Raw genomic sequence first — 21,832 nt, forward strand, 5'->3', positions numbered from 1 at the left:
ATCCGGAGATGGTGGCGCCGGTGAGGGAGGCATAAGGGGGGAAGAAGCGGCGGCTGTAGATCAATGAGTAGGGTTAGGGTTTAGATTGAGTTATATATCCCGTAACTTTGAAACTTCACCCCATAATGGCAAGTCCGGTCCCTCTCTATACAATTCTTTTCAACTATGATCCAAAATTTACCATTTGAACCCTGCCTTCTGAATCCTTTACAATTGGAGTCCGAAGTTTACCTTTTTACCCCATCCAACCAAAAACCCTTCAACTTAAGCCCTCATAATTATCATGGAGCCCCTCCTCTACAATTATTTTCAAATGAGGTCCATATGTTACTCTTTTAACCCCCAATCTCTTAAAGTATGACAATTAACTCATAGAGACCAACCTTCGACATATAATTATTTATTTTAGGGCTATTATTCGTTCATTAATTTATTCATTTATTAAATAAATAAACGGAGTGTTACAAGGTATGAATCTATACATGTTTTCATATCATTAGTAGATCTCATGAATTTAAGGCTTCTTTACCCTCTTTTAAGGTGAGATATGAAGCATATGAAGTTCCTTTGAGGCTTAGACATCAGATCTGGACCTTGAGAGGTCCAGAGAGTCCCAAGAACCCAGCTTTATGTAGTTACATAAGAGTATTGAACCAAATACACCATTTTGAGGGTTGTTTTGGCAATTAGAGCTAGATGAGTGATGCTTGGACATAAAGGTCGAACCTTTACGTGATTAATGAGCCTTGAGTGTATAGATCTGAAGTTTGGGAAAGTATCTTGCACTAAAATGGGTAAATGCAAGAGAGTCTGAATAGACTCGCCGAGTCGAGCCGCTGACTTTGCGAGTAGCCTAGGGTTTTATCCCGATGAACTGAGTTAGGTGGTGACCCATCTTAGCTCGTTGAGTTGGAGCTTGCTAGGGTTGCCATGAATCGACTGGACTCGATGAGTCGCCCGAGTGCACTCAACAAGTCTGGTCAAAAGTTGGACTGTTGAATTTTGTTGACCATAGGGTTTGGTCAAGATGAGTGTAAGAGGTCAGGAAGGGTAGAATGGTCTTTTACACTTCTGAGAGAGAGCATAGGAAAGGAATAGTCTAGCCTTTGAGAGCCATTGTTAACTAGAGGTAATTTCTGTATGTGATTAGGCGGAGGCAAGATCAGTGTTTCGAGTACGAGATCATCCGAGTTTACCCGATGTGAGTCTTCTCACTATACATTACCTAGGGTGGTATCTATGAGTGGACCGGAAGGTCATACGTGTTTGCTTGAGATTACGTGTATTGTGATTTATGTATGCTATGTGTTATTCTGACCGGACCATAGGGTCCAACGATTTACGAGGCCGGAGGGTCCTCAACCAGACCGGACCAGAGGGTCCAACGAGCTAGACCGAGCCAGAGGGTCCAACGAGCTATGGGACTGGAGGGTCTCGCTGCGACACAGTGACCAGAGGGTCGTACAGAGTATAGCCACGAGTGGAAAATTGTTGTATGTGGTATTTTGGGGAACTCCCTAAGCATTCATGCTTACCGTGTTATGTGTTATGCGTTTCAGGTACCCCAGATGATCGTGGGAAGGCACCAACATGATTGTACACACACTCTTGATATGGAGCTATGTTTGTGGATCCTGGATTTGAATTGTTGTTTTGAAAACTTTGTTGATGGATATTTGGATTTTGTTAATGAGAAACGAGTTTTTATGATGGTTAAAAATAAAATTTTTGGTGTGAAATTTTTGGTTGTTACACATAAACTGAAAACCGTAAGCTCAAAGCTTAGTGAGTTCCCCAAACTACCACATATCATACATAATAAACACATAATGGGCCTCCGCCCCACATTGGGCCTTGCTCGGCATGGACTCCTACTCGGCCTCGGGCCCCGCCCGACATTGAGCCTCGCTCGGGTTACAGATTTGTTATTCATTAGGCCCCGCCTGACATCGGGCCCCGTCTGGTACACATATAAACATATAATCATGCTAACACATACGATAATCACATAGTCAATAGCATACCATACAGTCATCGAGCCTCGCCCGACATCGAGCCCGCTCGGTATACATACTAGGGGTGAGCAAAAACCAAACCGCAAACCAAAAAAACCGCATAAACCGAAACCGATGGTGCGGTTTTTAGTTTTGCAAAAACCAAAAATACTCGGTGCGGTGCGGTTTCTAGTCTCGCAAAAACCGAAAAAAAAAAAAAAACAAATTGCGTCGCATATATATATATATATATATATATATATATATATATATATATATATATATATATATATATATATATATATATTAAGTGTTGATATTTGTAAGAACAGAGAACTTATGACAATTAAAATTTCTATAAATATAAATATCTATATTATCTATCGTATGATAATTGTATATTTTTAAGCATACAGTCAGTGATATTTACAATAACAAATAATGTTTATGACTTTTTAATATTTAAATGTGATGAATACTAGTGATGATAATATCATTTTTATGAACGCATTAATTGATATTATTGCATGTACATGTGAAACAAATATTATATTAAATTCGTATTATGTTCAAGTGTTAGAAACATGTTGGATGAGTGGTTATGTAATTTGATTTCAAACCAAGAGGTGGTGGTATCAGTTCATCTCCAAAAAATGATTAGCACTCCTCATCTAAGTTAAAGTAACTCGTCGAGTTACTTGAGTTTTAGTAAGAAGGCAAAATGGAAACCAAGAAAAACCGCAAAAAAAAACCGAACCGCAAAACACCGCAATAAAAACCACAAAAACCGAACTGCATAAAAACCGAACGGTGCGGTTTCTAAATTTCAAAAAACCAAAGTTGCGGTTTTCGGTTCGGTTTTGGCCAAAAACCGCACCGAACCGCACCATGTTCACCCCTAATGCATACCAGCACATAACACATGCAAGAGTCACGCAGACATCTAGCATCCTAACATAATAATCATGGGCTGACATTAGTGTCTTCGACCCGCATACCCAATAAGGAAACTCACCTCAGACTGTTGAATCTCACCAATAAACCTTTGGCTGGTGGTCTTTAGTCACTTCGGTTGTTTTGGTCCCTAAAGCCTGTCCTAGGACCTCTTTTTTTATGTGGAAAGCCCTTAGCCTCTTATTGTATTTATTTTTTTGTTAATAAAATTTATTTAATGAACATGTCATCCTCTTTTACCCAAAAAAAAAATTCTAATTTATTATTTAGTTAATGAAAATTCAATATTCCTTTAAAAATTTGATGAAAGTTTACCTGAAATTCATAATTTGCATTTTATATGCACTTTGACATGTCATCCATTTTGACTATCCGTTCATTTGTATCACACATAGTTGTATTGAAAATCGTGTCCAATAATGATGTTATGTTAATCGTAAGATAATTAAAAAATTATAACTTATTTTAGTTTCAATCTTTGGAGTCTTTCATGCAAAGATGGTGGGTTTCATTGTGTCAAATGATAGTGCAACTCTAGGTGGCTCATATCTGGAAACCAGAAAGATAACCAAATTTATTATGCACACATGTGGTTGTTGATGATGAAAAAGACAATACGATACCTCTCTCTCTCTCTCTCTCTCTCTCTCTCTCTCTCTCTCTCTCTCTCTCTCTCTCTCTCTCTCTCCAAAAAGTGTGTGAAAACTTAAGAATTCCTAATCTGCTCATCATTTTTCAAAACCAAACCGCCAATATTAACGAAATAGTGTGTTTAAGCAATATCGAGGCTAAAAAAAGATTTGATAATTTTTTTGAAAAATATTTTCATAAATATAGATGATGGAACCAATAAAAACATGACAACTCATATAAATAAAGAATACATTACTTATGAATTCATAAAGAATTGGACATATATATGGTGTCCTAGTTATGCATTTCTATTTAACCTATATATATATATATATATATATATATATATATATATATATATATATATATATATATATATATATATATATATATATATATATATATTTGATGGCGAAAGACAAAGTGGATTTGGAGGGAAGGGACAACTCATTTGAAGTAGCTTTTGCACATGGTATGAAGATGCGCTAATAATAATAGATTTTCCACCCACTATTTGTCTAAAAAACATGTCAACTTCGACATTACCAATAACTTTTATCTATACATAAAGATAAAGATTAAAGAGTTTCACTTAATTAAGTCACAATACTCGACCAAAAATGTTTATATACATTGATTGGGTGTAAAGTATATAGCTTAAAGGAGTCCGGGAAGTTTACAAAATTCAGTCGTTAATAATAATATTGATTGATGTGCACTGAAATTGAAAATTTGGGTGTTTGTTTAGGAAAAAGAAATGAGGTTATTTTATGCACTTTGTTTATGTTATGTCGTGTTCACTTTCCGTTACTTTATTCAGCTGAGCACCACCACTTGGATTATTTTTGTTTCAAAGTGGGTGCCAAGAATCTTAGACCCCGCTGCCGCTAGCTGCGTCTATCGATTTCACTTTTTGACTTGTAAATTCCAATCTATCTAATCTTATAATAATTGAATGAATCTACACACATATTCCTATTTTACAACTATTCTTCACATGATGATTTGAAATGGGTAAAAATGTATTTGATAACTTGACGAAAATACCCTTCCAGCCTTACCTTTTACATGGTTTGAAAATAAACCACAGGAGTCGGGATACAAACAATTTCAAGATAAAAAAGACGGTTAAACAATAACCCATGTCATAACAACAAACAAAAGTAGGGGTAAATGGATCCGAAATTGGATCCGGTGAAAACGAATCCGGTAACTTAAACGCTAAACAGAGAGCAGTACAGTACAAGCGATAATCAAAATTCAAAACCCTCTTCTCTCTCCTTGAAAAAAAAAAAAAAAAAAAAAAAACCTAACCGGATTCATCTTCGCCGGATAACCAATCACCGATCACCATTTTCATAATTAAACCAATTTTAACCGGATTCCTCCTCCTCCTGGCTTTCCGACGAAGGGCATTTGATAAGCCCCAATATGTTAATAACCTCCGCCATGTCAGGCCGGTTGGAAGGCACTTGTGACGTACAAATTAACCCTAATTTCATCACCGGAATTACTTCTTCAGCCGGAAACTTCCCTTGTAGCCTTTGATCAATACATTCATCCACCCTTCCTTCTTCAAGAGCCCCACGAACCATATCACAAAGTATCACCACATCATCCTCCATGTACTCCACCGGTCTCCGCCCAGTCACAATCTCCAGAACCAAAACCCCAAATCCATAAACATCGCATTTTTCAGTAATCTTCACCGTTTTACAAGCAAACTCCGGCGCCATGTACCCCAAAGCACTCTGAATTTTGCTGCTTAGAACATACCGATCCAGCATCGGTAGGAGCCTCGCAAGCCCAAAATCAGCAACTTTCGGCTCACCCAAACCATCAATTAGCACATTACTGGATTTCAGATTGTAATGTATGATATTAAGTTGATGTAAATGCGCCATACTTTTAGCAATCCCTAAAATGATATTGAATCTTTCGTTCCATGTAAGGGAGCTTCTGTTCCCATCTTCATCTTCTCCCTCATGAAGATGCTTGTAAAGATTCCCGCCAGAAACAAATTCATATATCAGGAGTTGCAATGATGGAGTCCAGTAATACCCTTCAAGAGCAACAAGATTCGGGTGATGAATCTTTCCAAGTTTCTTAACCTCTCTCTCGAAATCTTCTTGAGATTTCACAAGGCTTGAGACTGTAAGCTTTTTGATGGCAACCGATCGACCATCTCCAAGAACAGTTCGGTAAACCGCCCCGAACCCACCGCGCCCAAGCTCGCAGTCCTTGTTTAACAGTGCGTGTGCTCCTGTACTGAAGTCGGGGTCACCGGAAAACATCACCAGCTTGCCGGAATTTGTGTCGGTGGTGGGGGAACTGCTGAAGTCGCCACCGGATAATGGAATGGCGGCGGCTGACCGGGACATGGAGGAACGGACACGAAGATTGAGAACAGTGATGAAGATGATTCCGATGACAATGAAGGCAGCTGCACCAATGGCAATGAGGGCAGAAATGGAAAGAAGTATTCTTTTGTGTGTGAGAGTTGGAGGGATTGTCTCAGGGTCTGTTCCTGTTGAGTTTGGGTTGAGGACGATTGGTTTTGGAAGGACAGCAGGGCAGCTTTTGTTGACTGCAGCACCACAAAGAGTTGGGTTTCCGGCGACTGAGGAGGGAGATATGGTGTTGAAGAAAGCTCCGGCTGGTAGTTCACCTTGTAGTTGATTGTGTGAGACATTGAAGGAGACAAGATGGACGAGATTTGCTAATGGTTTAGGTAGGGTTCCAGTGAGTTTGTTGAAAGAGAGATCTACATACTCAAGATCACTGAGTTTTGCCATTGCTACAGGAATTTGCCCAGAGAGATTGTTTCGTGATAAAATCCTGCAAAAATATCATAATAGATTATCAAATCGTCTTTGCAATGAAAAGATCTAGAAAGAAATTAAGAGGAAGATGGATGATGTTGATCTTACAGTGAAGTTAGGGATGAACATGTGCCAATGGAGCTTGGAATGTTACCATCAAGGGAGTTTCGTGATAGTATCAGATCCTTCAGGGAAGTTGCTCCTCCTATTTCGTGAGGAATGCTTCCATTCAACTGATTTTCACTCAAATCAAGAAAATCCAAAGCCTTTAGCTTCCCGATAGTTTCTGGGATTTCCCCCATCAGTGCATTCTTGGATATATTCAAGAATCGCAAGCTGGTAAAGCTCCCAATTTCAGATGGGATTTCACCAGACAATGCATTGTGGGATATATCAAGAACTTGAAGATTCTGGTGTGAGATATCAATGGAGGAAGTAAGAGCACCATAGATGCTTCCAGTCAGCTTGTTCTCTGAAAACAGAATGTTTTGTAGCCCTATCTGAAATACCCAGGTAGGAAGAAACCCTGTGAGTGAGTTCCGACTCACATCTAAGCTCTCAATGTTTTGGCAATTGACCATTGACGCTGGTAAGCTCCCAGAGAAGCCATTGTTGGAAATATTCAGTGCTTTTAAAGAAAGAATATTACCAATGGCGTTTGGGACAGCGCCAGAAAACATATTGTTGGAAAGATCCACAGTTTGAAGCCTACCGAGTTCCCCGATCCATTCAGTGACCTCGCCAGTGAACAAATTGCTGTGAAAATTTAGATTATTACACAAAGAAAGCTGCTGCAATGTGGTTGGTAGAGCCCCAGAAAAGGAATTTTCACTCAAATCAACAGATCTCAACAGCGCACAAGCTCCAATTTCATCTGGAACTTCACCGGTAAACTGGTTCTTTCTCAACCTAATTTCCCTCAGGTTATACAAACCTTCGATCTCCTTCGGAATCTCACCCTCCAAAAGATTATCAGAAAGATCAAGTGATCTAAGTCCATGCAAGGACCAGATACCTGAAGGTAATAGGCCTGAAAACTGGTTGGATGAAAAGTTGAGGGTACCAAGAGATGAACATGAAGCCAAACTATCTGGAATTTTGCCCGAAAACTTGTTATTGGCTAAAGAAATTGACCTTAAGGACCCACATTGCTCGAAAAAATTAGAAGGAACTGGTCCAGAGAAACCGTTTCCACTCAAATCAATCACCCGAAGGCTAGCAAGTTGGGCGAGATTGACTCCTATGCTTCCTGTAAGATTGTTCTTAGCCAATGATAACTTGGTAAGAAACTTTAACTGCATCAGGCCACGTCCCATCTTTCCCGAGAGCCCAAACCCATCAAGAACAAGGTCAGATACCCTGTTAGATCTAGGGTTACACCGAACGCCTTTCCATTTACAGGGACTATCATCATCTTCGTTCCAAGAAGCCAATTTACCATCTGGATCTTGAAGGTCTGCCTTGAACACGATCAAGCCCAGCACATCATCATCCAGAGTTGGATTCAATGATTTCACAGTAATAACATGAGCCAATAGCAAAAACAGACAGATACTAAGCAACTTTCTCATTTCAATGGCCCAAGCTTCAAAACAGAGCACACAATTGCTAACAAAACCTAACAAACTCACCGCATTTTACGGAAACAAAGCGAAGACAAGGATAGACCCGGAAATATATCAACTTTATACAAACAACACACGATATGTCTGAGTGCCGTTAACAATTTTACTTCCTTAACAGAAAGAATTGCAAGCGAAGATGACGGAGAAAGGAAAATGATGTGAGGATTCAGGTAAAGAAGAAAACTAAACGGTTTACCTACAACAAAAAACAAATCCACCCGCAAAGTCACCGAAGAAAATGTCAGAGGAGAATTTCAAGTGTTTTTTGTTACCGGAAAGTAAACGGTAAAGGCGGAGATGAGGATTCCGGCCGCCGTGGGGCAGCGCTCTCTTTTCTCTCTAGGTTTTTCTCTTTCTCACTCAAGCACTGATATTCTCTCTCAGACAGAGTAAATACATAACTTTATTTAGGCAAAGAGATTGAAGGGGGGAAGGACGTGGGGCCCGTATATTTAGGAGTGGACACGCGTTCATACGCCAGTGGGTAAGAGTGAGCTGTCTTACACGTAGGCGTTAAGGTGGGTTGGGGTCTTATATAAAAGCTGAGCAAAATATAAGGGATCCAGTGGTAATATGTATGTAAGTTGAAGGGTGTAAAAGTAAGTGACAACGTATTTTTTGTGTTTGATGTTTGACAACCATGTGGATAACATAAATTTCTCGTATTGTTTAACTGTAAAGAAGTTTAACAATTCAAAAATCAAATATGATTAAAAAAACTCATACTATCAAAATAATAATGTATTTTTTTAATATAATAATGTGAATAATTTATAAGATTGTATGTTCCTTTTTTAAGTATTATGATTTTAGTTTTTTTCACACTTCAAAAGTTCGAAAAAAGATTAAAATCCAACCATAAAGCATTCTATCATTTTTAAGTAACCAAATACAAATAAATAAATAAATAAATACATAAAAAGAATCCAATTAATGTCTTGTTAAGGTTTTCCAATTCATTACATTCTATTGGATTTAATTACATACTGTATTGTTAAGAAGTATTTATAACAATACATTTATTATGAAGTACCTACTTTTCAAGTGGAGTGTAGTTATTGTACGGTTTCTTCAGTTATGTATCAAACAAGTAATTTAGCATGCATGTATTTATCAACTTGAATATCCCAATTAGATTTTAGTATTTTATTTCTAATTTAAATGGAACTATAAAATACATGTGGATAAACTGAAACATGAATCCAATGGTAAAAACAATCGAAAAGGGTTACTGGTTATTAATCACCCCTAGAAGAAATTGTTAGATGATATAGTATTTAATATCTAAATTGCTTGTCATATAATTAATACGTTTATGAAAAAGAAGTAAAGAACTGGTTTTTACGTTTTAATCATTAATCAACATTAATAAAATCTGATAAATAAACTTACTGATATCAAAGATCCTATTTTTATGATTAACATGATTAAATAAACATGAATCATATGATTAATACGTTATTTTTTGGTCAAATACAAACAATATTAATGTACTTTACGTCAACTAATGTAATGTATCTTTTATCAAAATTGTAAAACATATTTGATTATATTGTTGTGAAAGTGATACACTTCAAATCTAAACCCAACAAAAATTTATAATTATTTTTTTGATAAAGATGACAAAAATATCACTTCAAATGAATTAAAAATATATATATGTTAACATTATGTATTTAAAATTCAAAAAAAAAAAAAAAAAAAAGGTTTTAGATGTTATTACTATGTACATTTAACATTTATTTTGTTTTTGTTCATATTATCTCACCACTTAATAGTTAGGAGTTGTTTGACATTTGTTAATTGGATCAAATATAATTGAGTCAAAGTCTGAATCATACATAATCATGAATCTGATCAAATAATAAACGTATCAATGAACCATGATTAAATCAAAGGCTTCTAACTATGTATCAAACAATTTGAGTCTCACTGACCATATTAAATTTGCTATCGTAAAAAATATCAAATAGCATCTTAGTGTCATGTGGTCCGAAGCAGCACCGTCTCACTTAAACATGATTTATTCAAAAAAAAAAAAAAAAAAAAAAAAAAAAAAAAAAAAAAAAAAAAAACTGGCATGAAATTTTAGGTATGATATGATTATGTGGTGAGTGAATAGTGATCATTAAATGAGGTAAGATGGGAAGATGTAGGGGTAGGTGATGTAATTAAAGAAAAGTTATGCGATAGCTATTCACAATGACAGACTTTTGTTTTTTTGCATTTTGACCCTTTCTTTTCTTCAATATTTGCAGTCACTGGTCCCCACATTTTTTAACTTTTTTCTTTAATCCCGTTTTTATTAAATTTCACAAAGTAATAAATCTGTTACGAGTCACTACTTTACTAATTTCTAATAATAATTTTTAATGGTTGTGTTTGGCGCGCTACAGCTAGCTGATAAGCTAGCTTATTTTTTGAGTTTTTTTATGTTGTCGTGTTTGTAAGCCAAAAAGTAGCTTATAAGCTAGCTTTTTGAAAAACTACTTAGACTAGCTTTTTAGGAGCTTTTTTAAAAATTTTCAAATATACCCCTTAATTAATTATAGAAACACATACTCTCACATATCCTTTTATGTAATTTTATATATTTCAGCTAGTTTTACCAAACGTCATTTTTTTATCAGCTAGCTGTTCAGCTATCAGCTAGCTTTTTATTTAACAGCTAGCTTTTCAGCTATCAGCCAGCTTTTCAGCTATTACGCCAAACATAGCCTGAAGTCAAATCAATACTTAAGGAAGATTAGATAATCTGGGCATCATCTCAAGAGTTTAAAATAACATTTGTAACAGTTTTTTCATTAATTTTTTCTTGGTTCCATATTTGGATTCTGTCGATAGCAATATAAATTTTTTTTTAACGGCAAATACGAATATATAGTAAACTAAATTATTCCACCTATGTCTATAGTAGGACTAGAACCCTCAACCTCAAGTAGGGACGGCTTGTTAGGTGCATTTCATGTACCCATTTTGTAGCTTTATTTTATAAAAGTACATTGCATGTAGGCTTAAACTCATGCATTTTGCACGTTTTCGGGATTTTTCATGAGACAATTTCATTCAAATACTTTTGTGATATTTCAGGGACTTTTGGAGGAAGGATATTGTTGGAGGAGGTAAATAAAAGTTGCGGACAAAATTTCAGGACTTGCGGAGCACCGAGGAGCAATATATTAAAGAAACGAAGATTTTGGCTTTACAGACGTTTACACGGCCGTGTAAATGGAAGCCTTGCGTTTACGCGGGCCGTGTAAACGTAGATTTCTGCGCAGTATATTTTTACGTTTACGCGGGCCGTGTAAATGACAGTGTTAATTTACACGGGCCGTGTAAACGAAAATGCGGGTTTTAAAGCAGTTTTTCACCATTCTTAAAGGGGGGAACCAACTTTTTACCAAGGTGTCGATTTTGGGAGCAAAGAAGGCGATTTTCTAGAGGATTTTGGAGTTGATTAACACTTGGGAACATTTGATTTCATTTTGTAAGAACTTTAATTTCATTTTCTAGATTTGTGATCTTGTTCTAGTCATGAGTGGCTAGAACCCTAGTTTCTCCAACTTCATGTCTTGACTTTTTAGTTGTGATTTGATGTTTGCTTCTAATTCCTACCTAGTGAATTTGATTTTGTTTCAATTGAATGTTTGATTCTAATTGTGATTCTTATTGACCATTTGAATTAGGTTTAGGTCATTCAAGTTATCAAATTGCAAAATCCGTAATTGTTTTGTGAATAGAAGTAAGTAACAAACACTAAATTGATTTCCATTGAATGGATTTAGTGTAAATCTTATTCACATACACTTTTACACTCCCGAGCTTATGAGGAGTATTGAGTGTTGTTGAGAACATTCACATAAAGCTTCATGCAATCTTCCAATCTAATTCTAAGAGCTTTTTTAGATTAGGTTAGTAAGGTTAGGATTAATCAAAGAGCTTGTTTTGGTTAATTATTGTGGTGAATGGAAAGTGTTAGAGCTTGTTAACACTTTCAAGTACCAACTTAGGTGGAATTGAGTAGATATCATTTCATCCTTGGAATCACATTGTTAAATTGTCTTGCATAGAGTTGGAGGTCTCACAAATCCTGAATTTGGTTCATTTAATGATCATTTAGTTATTGCTTTATCCTCTTGTTTAAATCCTTGCATACCAACCCCCCATTTATGTGACCATTATTGTACCTTCCGCAAAAAGGTATAAACACTTGTCCCGTGTCTCTGTGGATCGACCCTGCTTACCTTGTACTACATTATTAGTTCATAGTAGTAGTGTTTAAGGAGTCATTTGTACCCTTTATTTGTTGGGTTTGACACGCCTAACAAATTGGCGCCGTTGCCAGGGACACGGTGTTACTAATTGTTTATGCCTAGATTTTTGTGAGCAGGTGCTTTCAAAAAAAAAGTCAGGTAGAAGATAAGTTTTCAATTGAAGGAAGTGGTGAGAAGGTTAATGTGTTGTAAAGGCCCACCTACTTAGAAAAAAGCACATTTAGGGGCCAAGTCGAGCCAACGACTTAAAACAAGGGCAGCTAACCGGGAGGCAACCCGGGGTTATTTTTTTTCCTTTCTTTAAAACTTTTTAGTGTTTGGTAATTTTTTTTTAATGTCCCAAATGGTTTTAACTTATTTTTTATGCCTAGAAAATGAATATCCGGCTCCAAAAATACTTCACGGGTAGCTTGAAGAGGATGAAGATGAGGTTCACACCACAATTGCGAGGCTCCAAGAACGATTCGGTAAATTCTTTCCATATCTTTAATCGTTCATATTTTACTTAAAATTCAATTGGTGTGCATTTGTAACTGTTTTGAACTCATTCTCAACCCAACTACCATCCTACTCTCAATAGGCCGACTATACCTCTCTCCAAGCATCGAGGACGATGCTTATTTTAAGCTTGGGGAGGGGCATCCATCCATGCATAAATCCCGTTGCATGTAGTTTTGTACATATTGCATTAATTTTCATTTCATTTTCTTTTTCATTTTTTTCTGCATGGAAAATTTTTCAAAAAAAACCAAAAAGATTTTCTTTCTATTCTAATTTTTATTATTTTCTTTGCAATTTGTTTGCATCTAAATTTTTGCATTGCATTCATTGCATAAAAAAAACGATCCAATCCTAAGCAACCGAATCTTTTCAAAACAGTTGAGCTGGTAAGTAAGTCATGTGCCTTGAGATTGACTTGCTCTTTTTATTGAAAATTTTAAAAAGCAAGTTAATCGCACACGAACACACCTCCCGAAGCTACTCATGCAAAACAGAAAATGAGAAGATTGTCAACACTGGAGCATAATAGCAGGTATGAGTCGATTCTTTGGGACATATGACCGGTCTTATGAGTAGTAATGCTCAATTGAACTTAAAATGCCAAATTCAAAAGTTCATAAAAAGAATGCAAAATCTCAATGTCCCGCCTTCCGGCGCTCTTAAAAGTCATTTCTACTTATTCCCTTTTATATACCCTGCTTGAGGACATAGCTTTCAACTATACTTACGGGTTTTGGCATGTTAACATTTAGTCCCCCGAAAAATGTCTAGAAGTCCCTCACGGTAATAGACCGTGAGATGTCCCATAACAGAAAAGTCAAGGACGAAAATATAAAGAAATCGGCCAAATAAATAAATAAATCAAGTGTTATCTGTTAACTTAGTTATTTGTATTTAAATAATAACAATAATAATAGATCTTATGTATAAAAAAAATTAAAAATATATATAAAAAAAAAACTATTATTAAGTTAATCTGTGACCTTTGGGATTCGAACAAGTAAACTCTGAAGGGTGTTCTATACCTAATCACCTAAAGCTAAATTGTTTGGGATATATTGGGTTGAAAGTTCGCTACACGGATTCCATAGAAAGTCATGAACTTAATAATAGCAAATAAAGCTAATCTGTGGCCTTTGAGGTTCGGGCAAGTAAACCCGAGGGATCTCTTCAAATCTAGCACACTAAGGTCATTTGATTTGGATGTGTTGGTTGGAAGCCCGTTACACGGATTTCAAAGAAAGCCATGAGCTTTATTTGTAAAAAAAATGTAATTAAGAAGTTTGTATATAGTTATGTTTATAGTTTAATTAGATATAGTGTTTAGGAAAAATACTTGGCTGTCAAAAGATTCCCTTGGACTTGGATTTGAATTTATGACATGGGACTGAATGTTAATTACTTCGACTGGTGTAAGTGGTTTGAAGTTTGTAACCAATCTGGATAAATATTAGGGAATTTTTAGAAAATATTTTTCAGAAAAAGATTGTTGTTAACCAACAAATAGCTGGAATCGGACATTGTTATATTTTATGAAGCAAAGATGGTTGAGCATGTTTTGTCACATATAATTTCATGAGAGTAATACCATAATTTGTTCCAAGAATTGACTTGATGATATCGAAAAGGAATAAGTGTTGTGATCTTTGATTCTGTTGAGTTGTACTAGGGAGTGGCTAAAGTCTTGTCTTTATTATCATATAATATTTTGATATTAAAGCCAAGTTAACTCAAGGCATGACAGGTACATTCTCAACTATGGTACAAAACAGGGTAATTGGGTTGGATCTTTTCATGTTTGTTTTGATTTCATGCATTAAGTTTCAAATGGTTTTAACTTTAATTTTCTTTTCTTCTATTCTATTTTATTTTCTCCAGTTTAAATCTTCTTGTTCTTTCTTGAGGACAAGAAAGGTTTAAGCTTGGGGAGATTTGTTAGGTGCATTTCATGTACCCATTTTGTAGCTTTATTTTATAAAAGTACATTGCATATAGGCTTAAACTCATGCATTTTGCATGTTTTCGGGATTTTTCATGAGACAATTTCATTCAAATACTTTTGTGATATTTCAGGGACTTTTGGAGGAAGGATATTGTTGGAGGAGGTAAATAAAAGTTGCGGACAAAATTTCAGGACTTGCGGAGCACCGAGGAGCAATATATTAAAGAAACGAAGATTTTGGCTTTACAGACGTTTACACGGCCGTGTAAATGGAAGCCTTGCGTTTACGCGGGCCGTGTAAACGTAGATTTCTGCGCAGTATATTTTTGCGTTTACGTGGGCCGTGTAAATGACAGTGTTAATTTACACGGGCCGTGTAAACGAAAATGCGGGTTTTAAAGCAGTTTTTCACCATTCTTAAAGGGGGGAACCAACTTTTTACCAAGGTGTCGATTTTGGTAGCAAAGAAGGCGATTTTCTAGAGGATTTTGGAGATGATTAACACTTGGGAACATTTGATTTCATTTTGTAAGAACTTTAATTTCATTTTCTAGATTTGTGATCTTGTTCTAGTCATGAGTGGCTAGAACCCTAGTTTCTCCAACTTCATGTCTTGACTTTTTAGTTTTAATATGCAAGGGATTATATGTCGAGGATCTGTAAGGGATCATTGTACTTTTCGGGGGATTATATGTCGAGGATTCGTAAGGGATCAATGTAATCCTAGAGGGATTATATGTAGAGGATCCGTAAAGGGTGATTGTAATATGTGAGGGATTATATGTAGAGGATTTTTAATGGATCATTGTGATTCATGAGGGATTATATGAAGAGGATTTTTAAGGGATCATTGTAATCCTCGAGGGATTATATTTAGAGTATCCGTAAGGGATCATTGTAATCTGCAATGTATTATATGTAGAGGATCTGTAAAGGATCATTGTATCCATGAGGGATTACATGTCGAGGATCTGTAAAGGATCATTGTAATCCGTGAGGGATTATATATAGAGGATCCATAAGGGATCATTTTAATCCATGAGGGATTATATGTAGTGGGTCCATAAGAGATCATTGAATTCCACGAGGGATTCATGTAATGAAATGTGGCTGAAGGATTCGCGAGGGATCAAAGTGAGTGGCTTGAGTCTGTATGATTATAAATTGGTAAGGTTTTAAGGCTTGGGGTGTAGCTATGAGCGTAGGGCTTCATGCCACCTTTTTGTGGATATAAAGTTCGTCGGAAACGGACTTAGAACGAAGAAGTTATAGTACTTCGAAGTTGTTGGCAGAATTGGTCCCTGAATGGAAAGGTTTGCATTTTAGCACATGCATGCAAGGTGGAAGCCAGGTGAGTACGCCCATCTTAATCGGGGGTACGCCCAATGTAGTGTTGAATAATGAACCACGGGTGCTAAAGACGTACGCCTAACGTACGGGGATTACGCCCAACGTACGTCCACGATCTCCAAACCCCTAATTTTTAGGGTTGGCTCACTATTTAAAGCACCTTAAGTCCGAGGGGGTGCGCCTCCCTTTCATTCTCAAAGCCTTAAACCCTAATTTTGAGTTATAGCTTCATCCAAGAGTGTTGTGAGCTTTGTGGGTGCATTTTAGGTGGTTTTTGGTGCATTTCAAGAAGATGGAACTTGTTGCAAAGATAGGAATCAAGGAGGAGCTTGTGGATATGGATTTTGGGACTCATTCTCAACTTGATGAAGGTATAAAGCTTTGATCTTGATCATTCATCTCTTAGATCTACCATTGTGAGTTTTAGTTCATTTTGGTCCTAAGGATGAAACTTTATGGTTAAAATATGATTCTTAGGCTTGGAGTTGCCACTCTCAGCCTTAAATGAGTCCCTAAGGTAGAAAGTTGTCATCTTGGAGGTCTTAGTGGGTTCATGCATGAGTTAAGACTATTTCCATGGAAGTAGATTATTAATTTTGGAGTTTGAGCTTATGTGGGGCATGCAAAGCCATCTAGTAATCAACTTTATGGTTTAATACGTTGAAGAGGACTTGGATCTGTAATTGTAGCTTCTAAAGTATGGTATTAAGCACTTAATTGAAAAGTGGCTTAACAGAGGAGTACGTTGGGTGTACATGCAGGTACGCGCAACGTAAACTCCATTCAGCCAGTACGCTTAGCGTACAGAAGAGTACGCCCTGCGTACTCATCAGTTTTGGGTTTGGTGTGTTTTGGGCCTCAGGCTGGGCCAAGCAATGGACTTTTGTGTTTTGGGGCCTTGTTGGGCCATCAAGTTTTGGGATTTATATTTATTTGTGGAGGCCCATTATGGTTACGAGCCCAATTTGGAAATTGGGCCATTAAAAGGACTTATGGACATTATAGTAATGAGCTTTTGTTTTGGGTTGGGCCTTAGTTTTGGATCATACTGGACCAGGGGTAGAACTGTCATTTTACCCCCATGCATGGATTAAGGATTATAGTATGGGACCTAATTGCTACTTGGGTATATTGGTTGGTAGTGACAGCTCGGGAAGCTGACGGGGCAGCAACTAAGGAAGTCATGCGGGAAGCTTCTGCAGTGCGAGGTGAGTCTTCTCACCATACCAATGGGTCTAAGGCACCAAGGCCGGCCCATTTTATGTTATGTGGTGCACTAGCTACAGTAGAGATATGTGGTATGATAGTTATCTTTATGCTAAGTGGTATGCTAGTGATTTTATGATAGTTGGTATGCTTGTTGTGTAGAGGTGTGTGACATTTTTATGCAGTGATATGTGGTAGAGATAGTTTTTACAGCTGATGGTAGAGATAATTGTTGGATTAATGTCTAAGTCCATAACTATAATTGGTAAGACTTGACCCGACCCGGCATGGTCCATTTGGGTTGCATGGCATCATACTATAATGAGAGAAATAACACTTAAGGTTTGTTAATATATTATAAGTTCTAATATATTAATAAGGTTATTTAATTAGTATTGATCAAGAATTAATTTGGAATTAATTAAGTGATCAAAAGGAGACTAATTAAATATATGGGTTGATTGTGTAAATCATTCATTCTTATATATGTGGGCTTGTGATCCAAGATTCCTTATGTTGGACTAAGTCCATGGGGTGACCCATGGATACTCCATGGAGGTTAAAATCCATGGAGCATAAGGAATGGGTAAAGTCATGAGTTACATGGTGTAACCCTAATAGCCACCATATAAAAGAATCCCATGGATCAAGAAATCGTGCACTATGTGTGTGTGAGGGCTAAACGATTTCATGGAGTGTTCAAGTTTCTCTCAAGTTATTCCAAGTGTATTTGGTGTTGTGTGAACCATTTGAGGTGTCACACTTGAGGCACTAGGCACTCAAGCTTCATGAAGACTTTCTACATGAAAGAGGTATGTATTCTATCTTGTTATATTCATTGTTTTGTATGCTAGATTAGGATAATACCTTGGATGTTCATATTTGTATGTATAATAGAGAAAACATAGATCCAAGGTATTTAGGGTTGCATGTACACTTAGGAGTGTTAGAATGCTCAAAACCCAACAGTGGTATCAGAGCCACGGGTTGTTTTCTGTTATATTGATGCAAATATTTTATTTTCAAAGTTGAAAAAAAAGGAAAAAAAAAAAACATGAAGTTTGTCAAATTTTAAGATAATTACTTGTTCTTATGAAAAACTAATTATTTGTAAAATTTGAATAATTTGTTTTATGAGTTGAATTAGGTCAAATTTAATAAAAGATAAAATGATATGATTGTTTTATTAGTTTTAAAAGTTTGATCTAAAGAGTTTTATTTTTTAAAACCTCCATAAGTTATGGATATGAAAAGGTTTAAAAAAAATTGATTCAACGTTTTTATGGAGTTACAAAATTTGGTGTTAATGTTTTAAAGAATTTCATAACTTATTCTTAAGTTATGGAACATGAAAATTTTCATCATAAAACAAACATTTAACTCCATAAGTTATGGATTACCAAAAGTTTTATGTTTCCTTGTTTTATGAGTTATGTTTTAGATTAATGAAAAATATGTGTTAGATGTTTTCAATCCAAATTAATCTAAGAGTTGATTTTAAAATGTGTTTTTGTAACTTGTCCTCAAGTTATATGAAAAGTCACATTTAAGTTTCATAAAACTCATAAAAGTTGGCAAATGTTACAAAATGAAGAGTCTAGTTCTAATTAAATGGTTTTATGACTCCATAAATTGTCCTCGAGTTATGGAGGAACAAGAGTCTCTTCATTAAATAATAAATAAAAAAAAAGTGTAACCTTAATTAATTCCATAAGTTATAAAATAAAGAAAAGTTAATTCTTTTATTAGTTTAAAGTCTTCCATAACTTGTCCTCAAGTTATGGAACTTGAAGAGTTTTTGGATTAAAACTACTTTAAACTCATAAGTTATGGAATTAATTAGTTTTGAATAGTTTCAAAACATGCCCTCAAGTTTTGGATTTTGAAAAGTCTTCACTTATGAATACTTTAATTCCAAGTTAGCCCTTAGAATTTTAAAAGTTAAAATTCAACCCTTATACTTTATAATATTATAAGTTAATAATATTTATATATATGTATAAGAGTAAAGTCAGTCTTACCGTTAGTAGGCCTCATTCACGAAGTCGGTCTATAAGGGGGTATAAGGTTACTGCCTATAAAATGGCAGTTTAATGGGTGTCCACTCTCACCCACCGCTTCCTTGACCGGTGGAGGGTCGTTAGCTGAACGGGTAGGACAAGGACTAGAATTCTCCCTTCATTAAAAGTATTAATGATAAATACTAAGTAACTAAACTCTTAATAATACCCAATCTTAGTTACTTAGGAAAATGTGAATAAGGTGCTAATCCATGAAATTACACTTTGCATTTTGTTTAAGTCGGTTAGTGGAGCGTGTGTGGTTAACCGGCACACTAACTCGTATTTAACAAGGTAGGCAAAGGGTAACTTAATGTTTATCATAGTATCGATGGAGCGTGCATGGTTAACCGACACATCAATTGAGGGGTAAACACTTAAGGGTACCAAGTAATTTGCATGGTTACTTCACACCTTGTTTTGTGATCCTCGGCATCCCAGTCACAAAACCTGAAGGGCACACTCGAGATTGAAACATGCCATTGAACAATTCAATGAATCTCAAAGATCTAGGAGTTTCAAAACCAATTAAAACCTAATAATACATTTCGTTTATCTTGGTGGAAATTGGTGAATCGTCATTCACCTACCTTCAAATATTTTATAGCTTGGATTACGGCATCCCTCTTCTAAGTTATAAAATAGTTTGTTGGGTCCTAGCCTTAATATTTCATATTGGGTGTCATATTAAGGACTTTAAATCAACTATCTTGAATATCTCCCAAAAAGATGTTTGGTTTAGACATTTATGATCTTCCTAAATCTCTTGAAACAAGCTTTCCTAAATGAAGATGATGTCCCATGGAAATCATACTTCTTTCACCTACTCCAATTATTGTCCCTAACCCACAAGTTCTTGAAAATTTTAAGGTCACTCAAGCCCTATTGGCAAGCAAAGTTCTATGTGTGATCACATCTTGGAGATGTAGTCACATATTGACAAGCCGGGAGAGTTGGGTGTCGAAGTGTTGAGAAAGTTGGTGCCTCAACTACTTTCTAAGTCACATAGTGAGTTCCTTTGGGACTCCTATGAAACAGACTATGATAAGACCCTTAATGATCTTATCTATTTGCTAAGATCAACTTCCTAAAACTTGTGGACATTGACAATAATGACATTGGATATCCAGTAAAGCTCTCTCTTTCCAATGGAAAGGGATCGGCCATAGTCAACTCGGTTGACCAAATGGTAAAGAGAGAGGCTAAGTCTGAGATAGTCCTATTATCAAGGGTCCATAGGTAACTATTGCCAAAGGAAGGGGCATTGGTTGTGAAGCTGCCAAATTTACCTAAGGATGTTAAAGTCAATAAGTTTGGCTCTACTTCAGGTAAAGTCCATTGTCCAACTCTATTAAGTGCATGCTGAAATCGATCGCGAAGATGGATTTCAATCGCATGGTTCGGTGATCAGAATTTTGGGCTATTACTTAAGAGTTATGATATTTATATTGCTTAGGAATAGATAACAACAAGGTTTTCATATGGGTTGTAAGGATAAGTTTTTCCGCAAAGTTTTAAAATATATTTTTTTTATTTTTTTTATTTTAAAATATCCTTACAATGGCACTTGAGGAAAAATTGTTGCTTATATGATTCCATTAATAGCAAGAGTGGAAATATGAAATTGATTCTTTCATTTGTGGTAATGTCTAAATTTACCAAATAAGGAAAAATTCTCATCACTCAAGTTTCAATTGGATCGGGACTTGGAATCATGCAAGGTGTATAGCATGATGAATGAGAACTTTCAAGTATTGGAAAATTAAAACTAATTACTTATTCACATGGATGTGTGAGTCAAGTAATGGACTAAGGGATCGAGTACATAGTCTTGTGCACTGATTAAGTCCACCACAAAAGATTGATAAGACTATTCGTCATGATTTACTTAAGTTCAGTAAATATGGTTATACTTACAAGCTTAAGTGTAATTCTGAGACATTGGAAAAGGTTCCAATGTATGACAGAGCGAATAAGAAGAATCAAATTAGGCAGAAGGATAAAAGTTTCTCAAATTTAAAAAGATGGGAGAGTACTTTAGTATCAGTTTTATGATCATCTTACTGATTTAGAGACCTTATCACAATTCATCCTCTAAGTGCCTTCTTATAGCTAAGAAGAGGAACTTGAATTGCTGAAATGGTTAAATCAAGAAGATGAGTCATACTTCGTTCCAATACAAGTCTTAGAGTCATACTCCAAGATTGTAACTTGAGTGACATGTCTTAAAGAAGGTTTAAAAACACTTGTCAAATGTAAGAGTAAAAGTGTCCTACTCTTGTACATTTGAAGTTAGTAAGTTGTGATGTTTTGGATAAAACAAAGACCAACTTAGGCCAATTGTGTGAAGTGTTTGTCTTGATTAGAATCCACACTATCTCTTGAATATCTGACAAGAAATTCTTATATGTCAAGAGGACAGTGGGAGTCTTAAAAGTCTTGAAAGTCTCAAGAACTAATCAAGAATAAAA

General features: G+C 35.9%; 1 protein-coding gene across 1 annotated transcript; it reads right to left on the reverse strand.

Moving 5' to 3' along the window:
- Positions 1-4,709: 4,709 nt before the first annotated feature.
- Positions 4,710-8,412, reverse strand: LOC145088683 (Leucine-rich repeat protein kinase family protein). Its single transcript, XM_079027072.1, has 2 exons — positions 6,512-8,412; positions 4,710-6,419 (listed from the first exon to the last, which is right to left on the reverse strand). Exons 1-2 carry the CDS (start codon positions 7,972-7,974, stop codon positions 4,955-4,957), a joined length of 2,928 nt encoding a protein of 975 aa, XP_078883198.1. The 5' UTR covers positions 7,975-8,412; the 3' UTR covers positions 4,710-4,954.
- Between the last annotated feature and the right edge of the window lie 13,420 nt (positions 8,413-21,832).

This window comes from Lactuca serriola, chromosome 2 (genome assembly GCF_051521515.1).
Source record: "Lactuca serriola cultivar US96UC23 chromosome 2, Lser_US96UC23_V15, whole genome shotgun sequence".
In the NCBI taxonomy this organism is placed as follows: domain Eukaryota; kingdom Viridiplantae; phylum Streptophyta; class Magnoliopsida; order Asterales; family Asteraceae; genus Lactuca; species Lactuca serriola.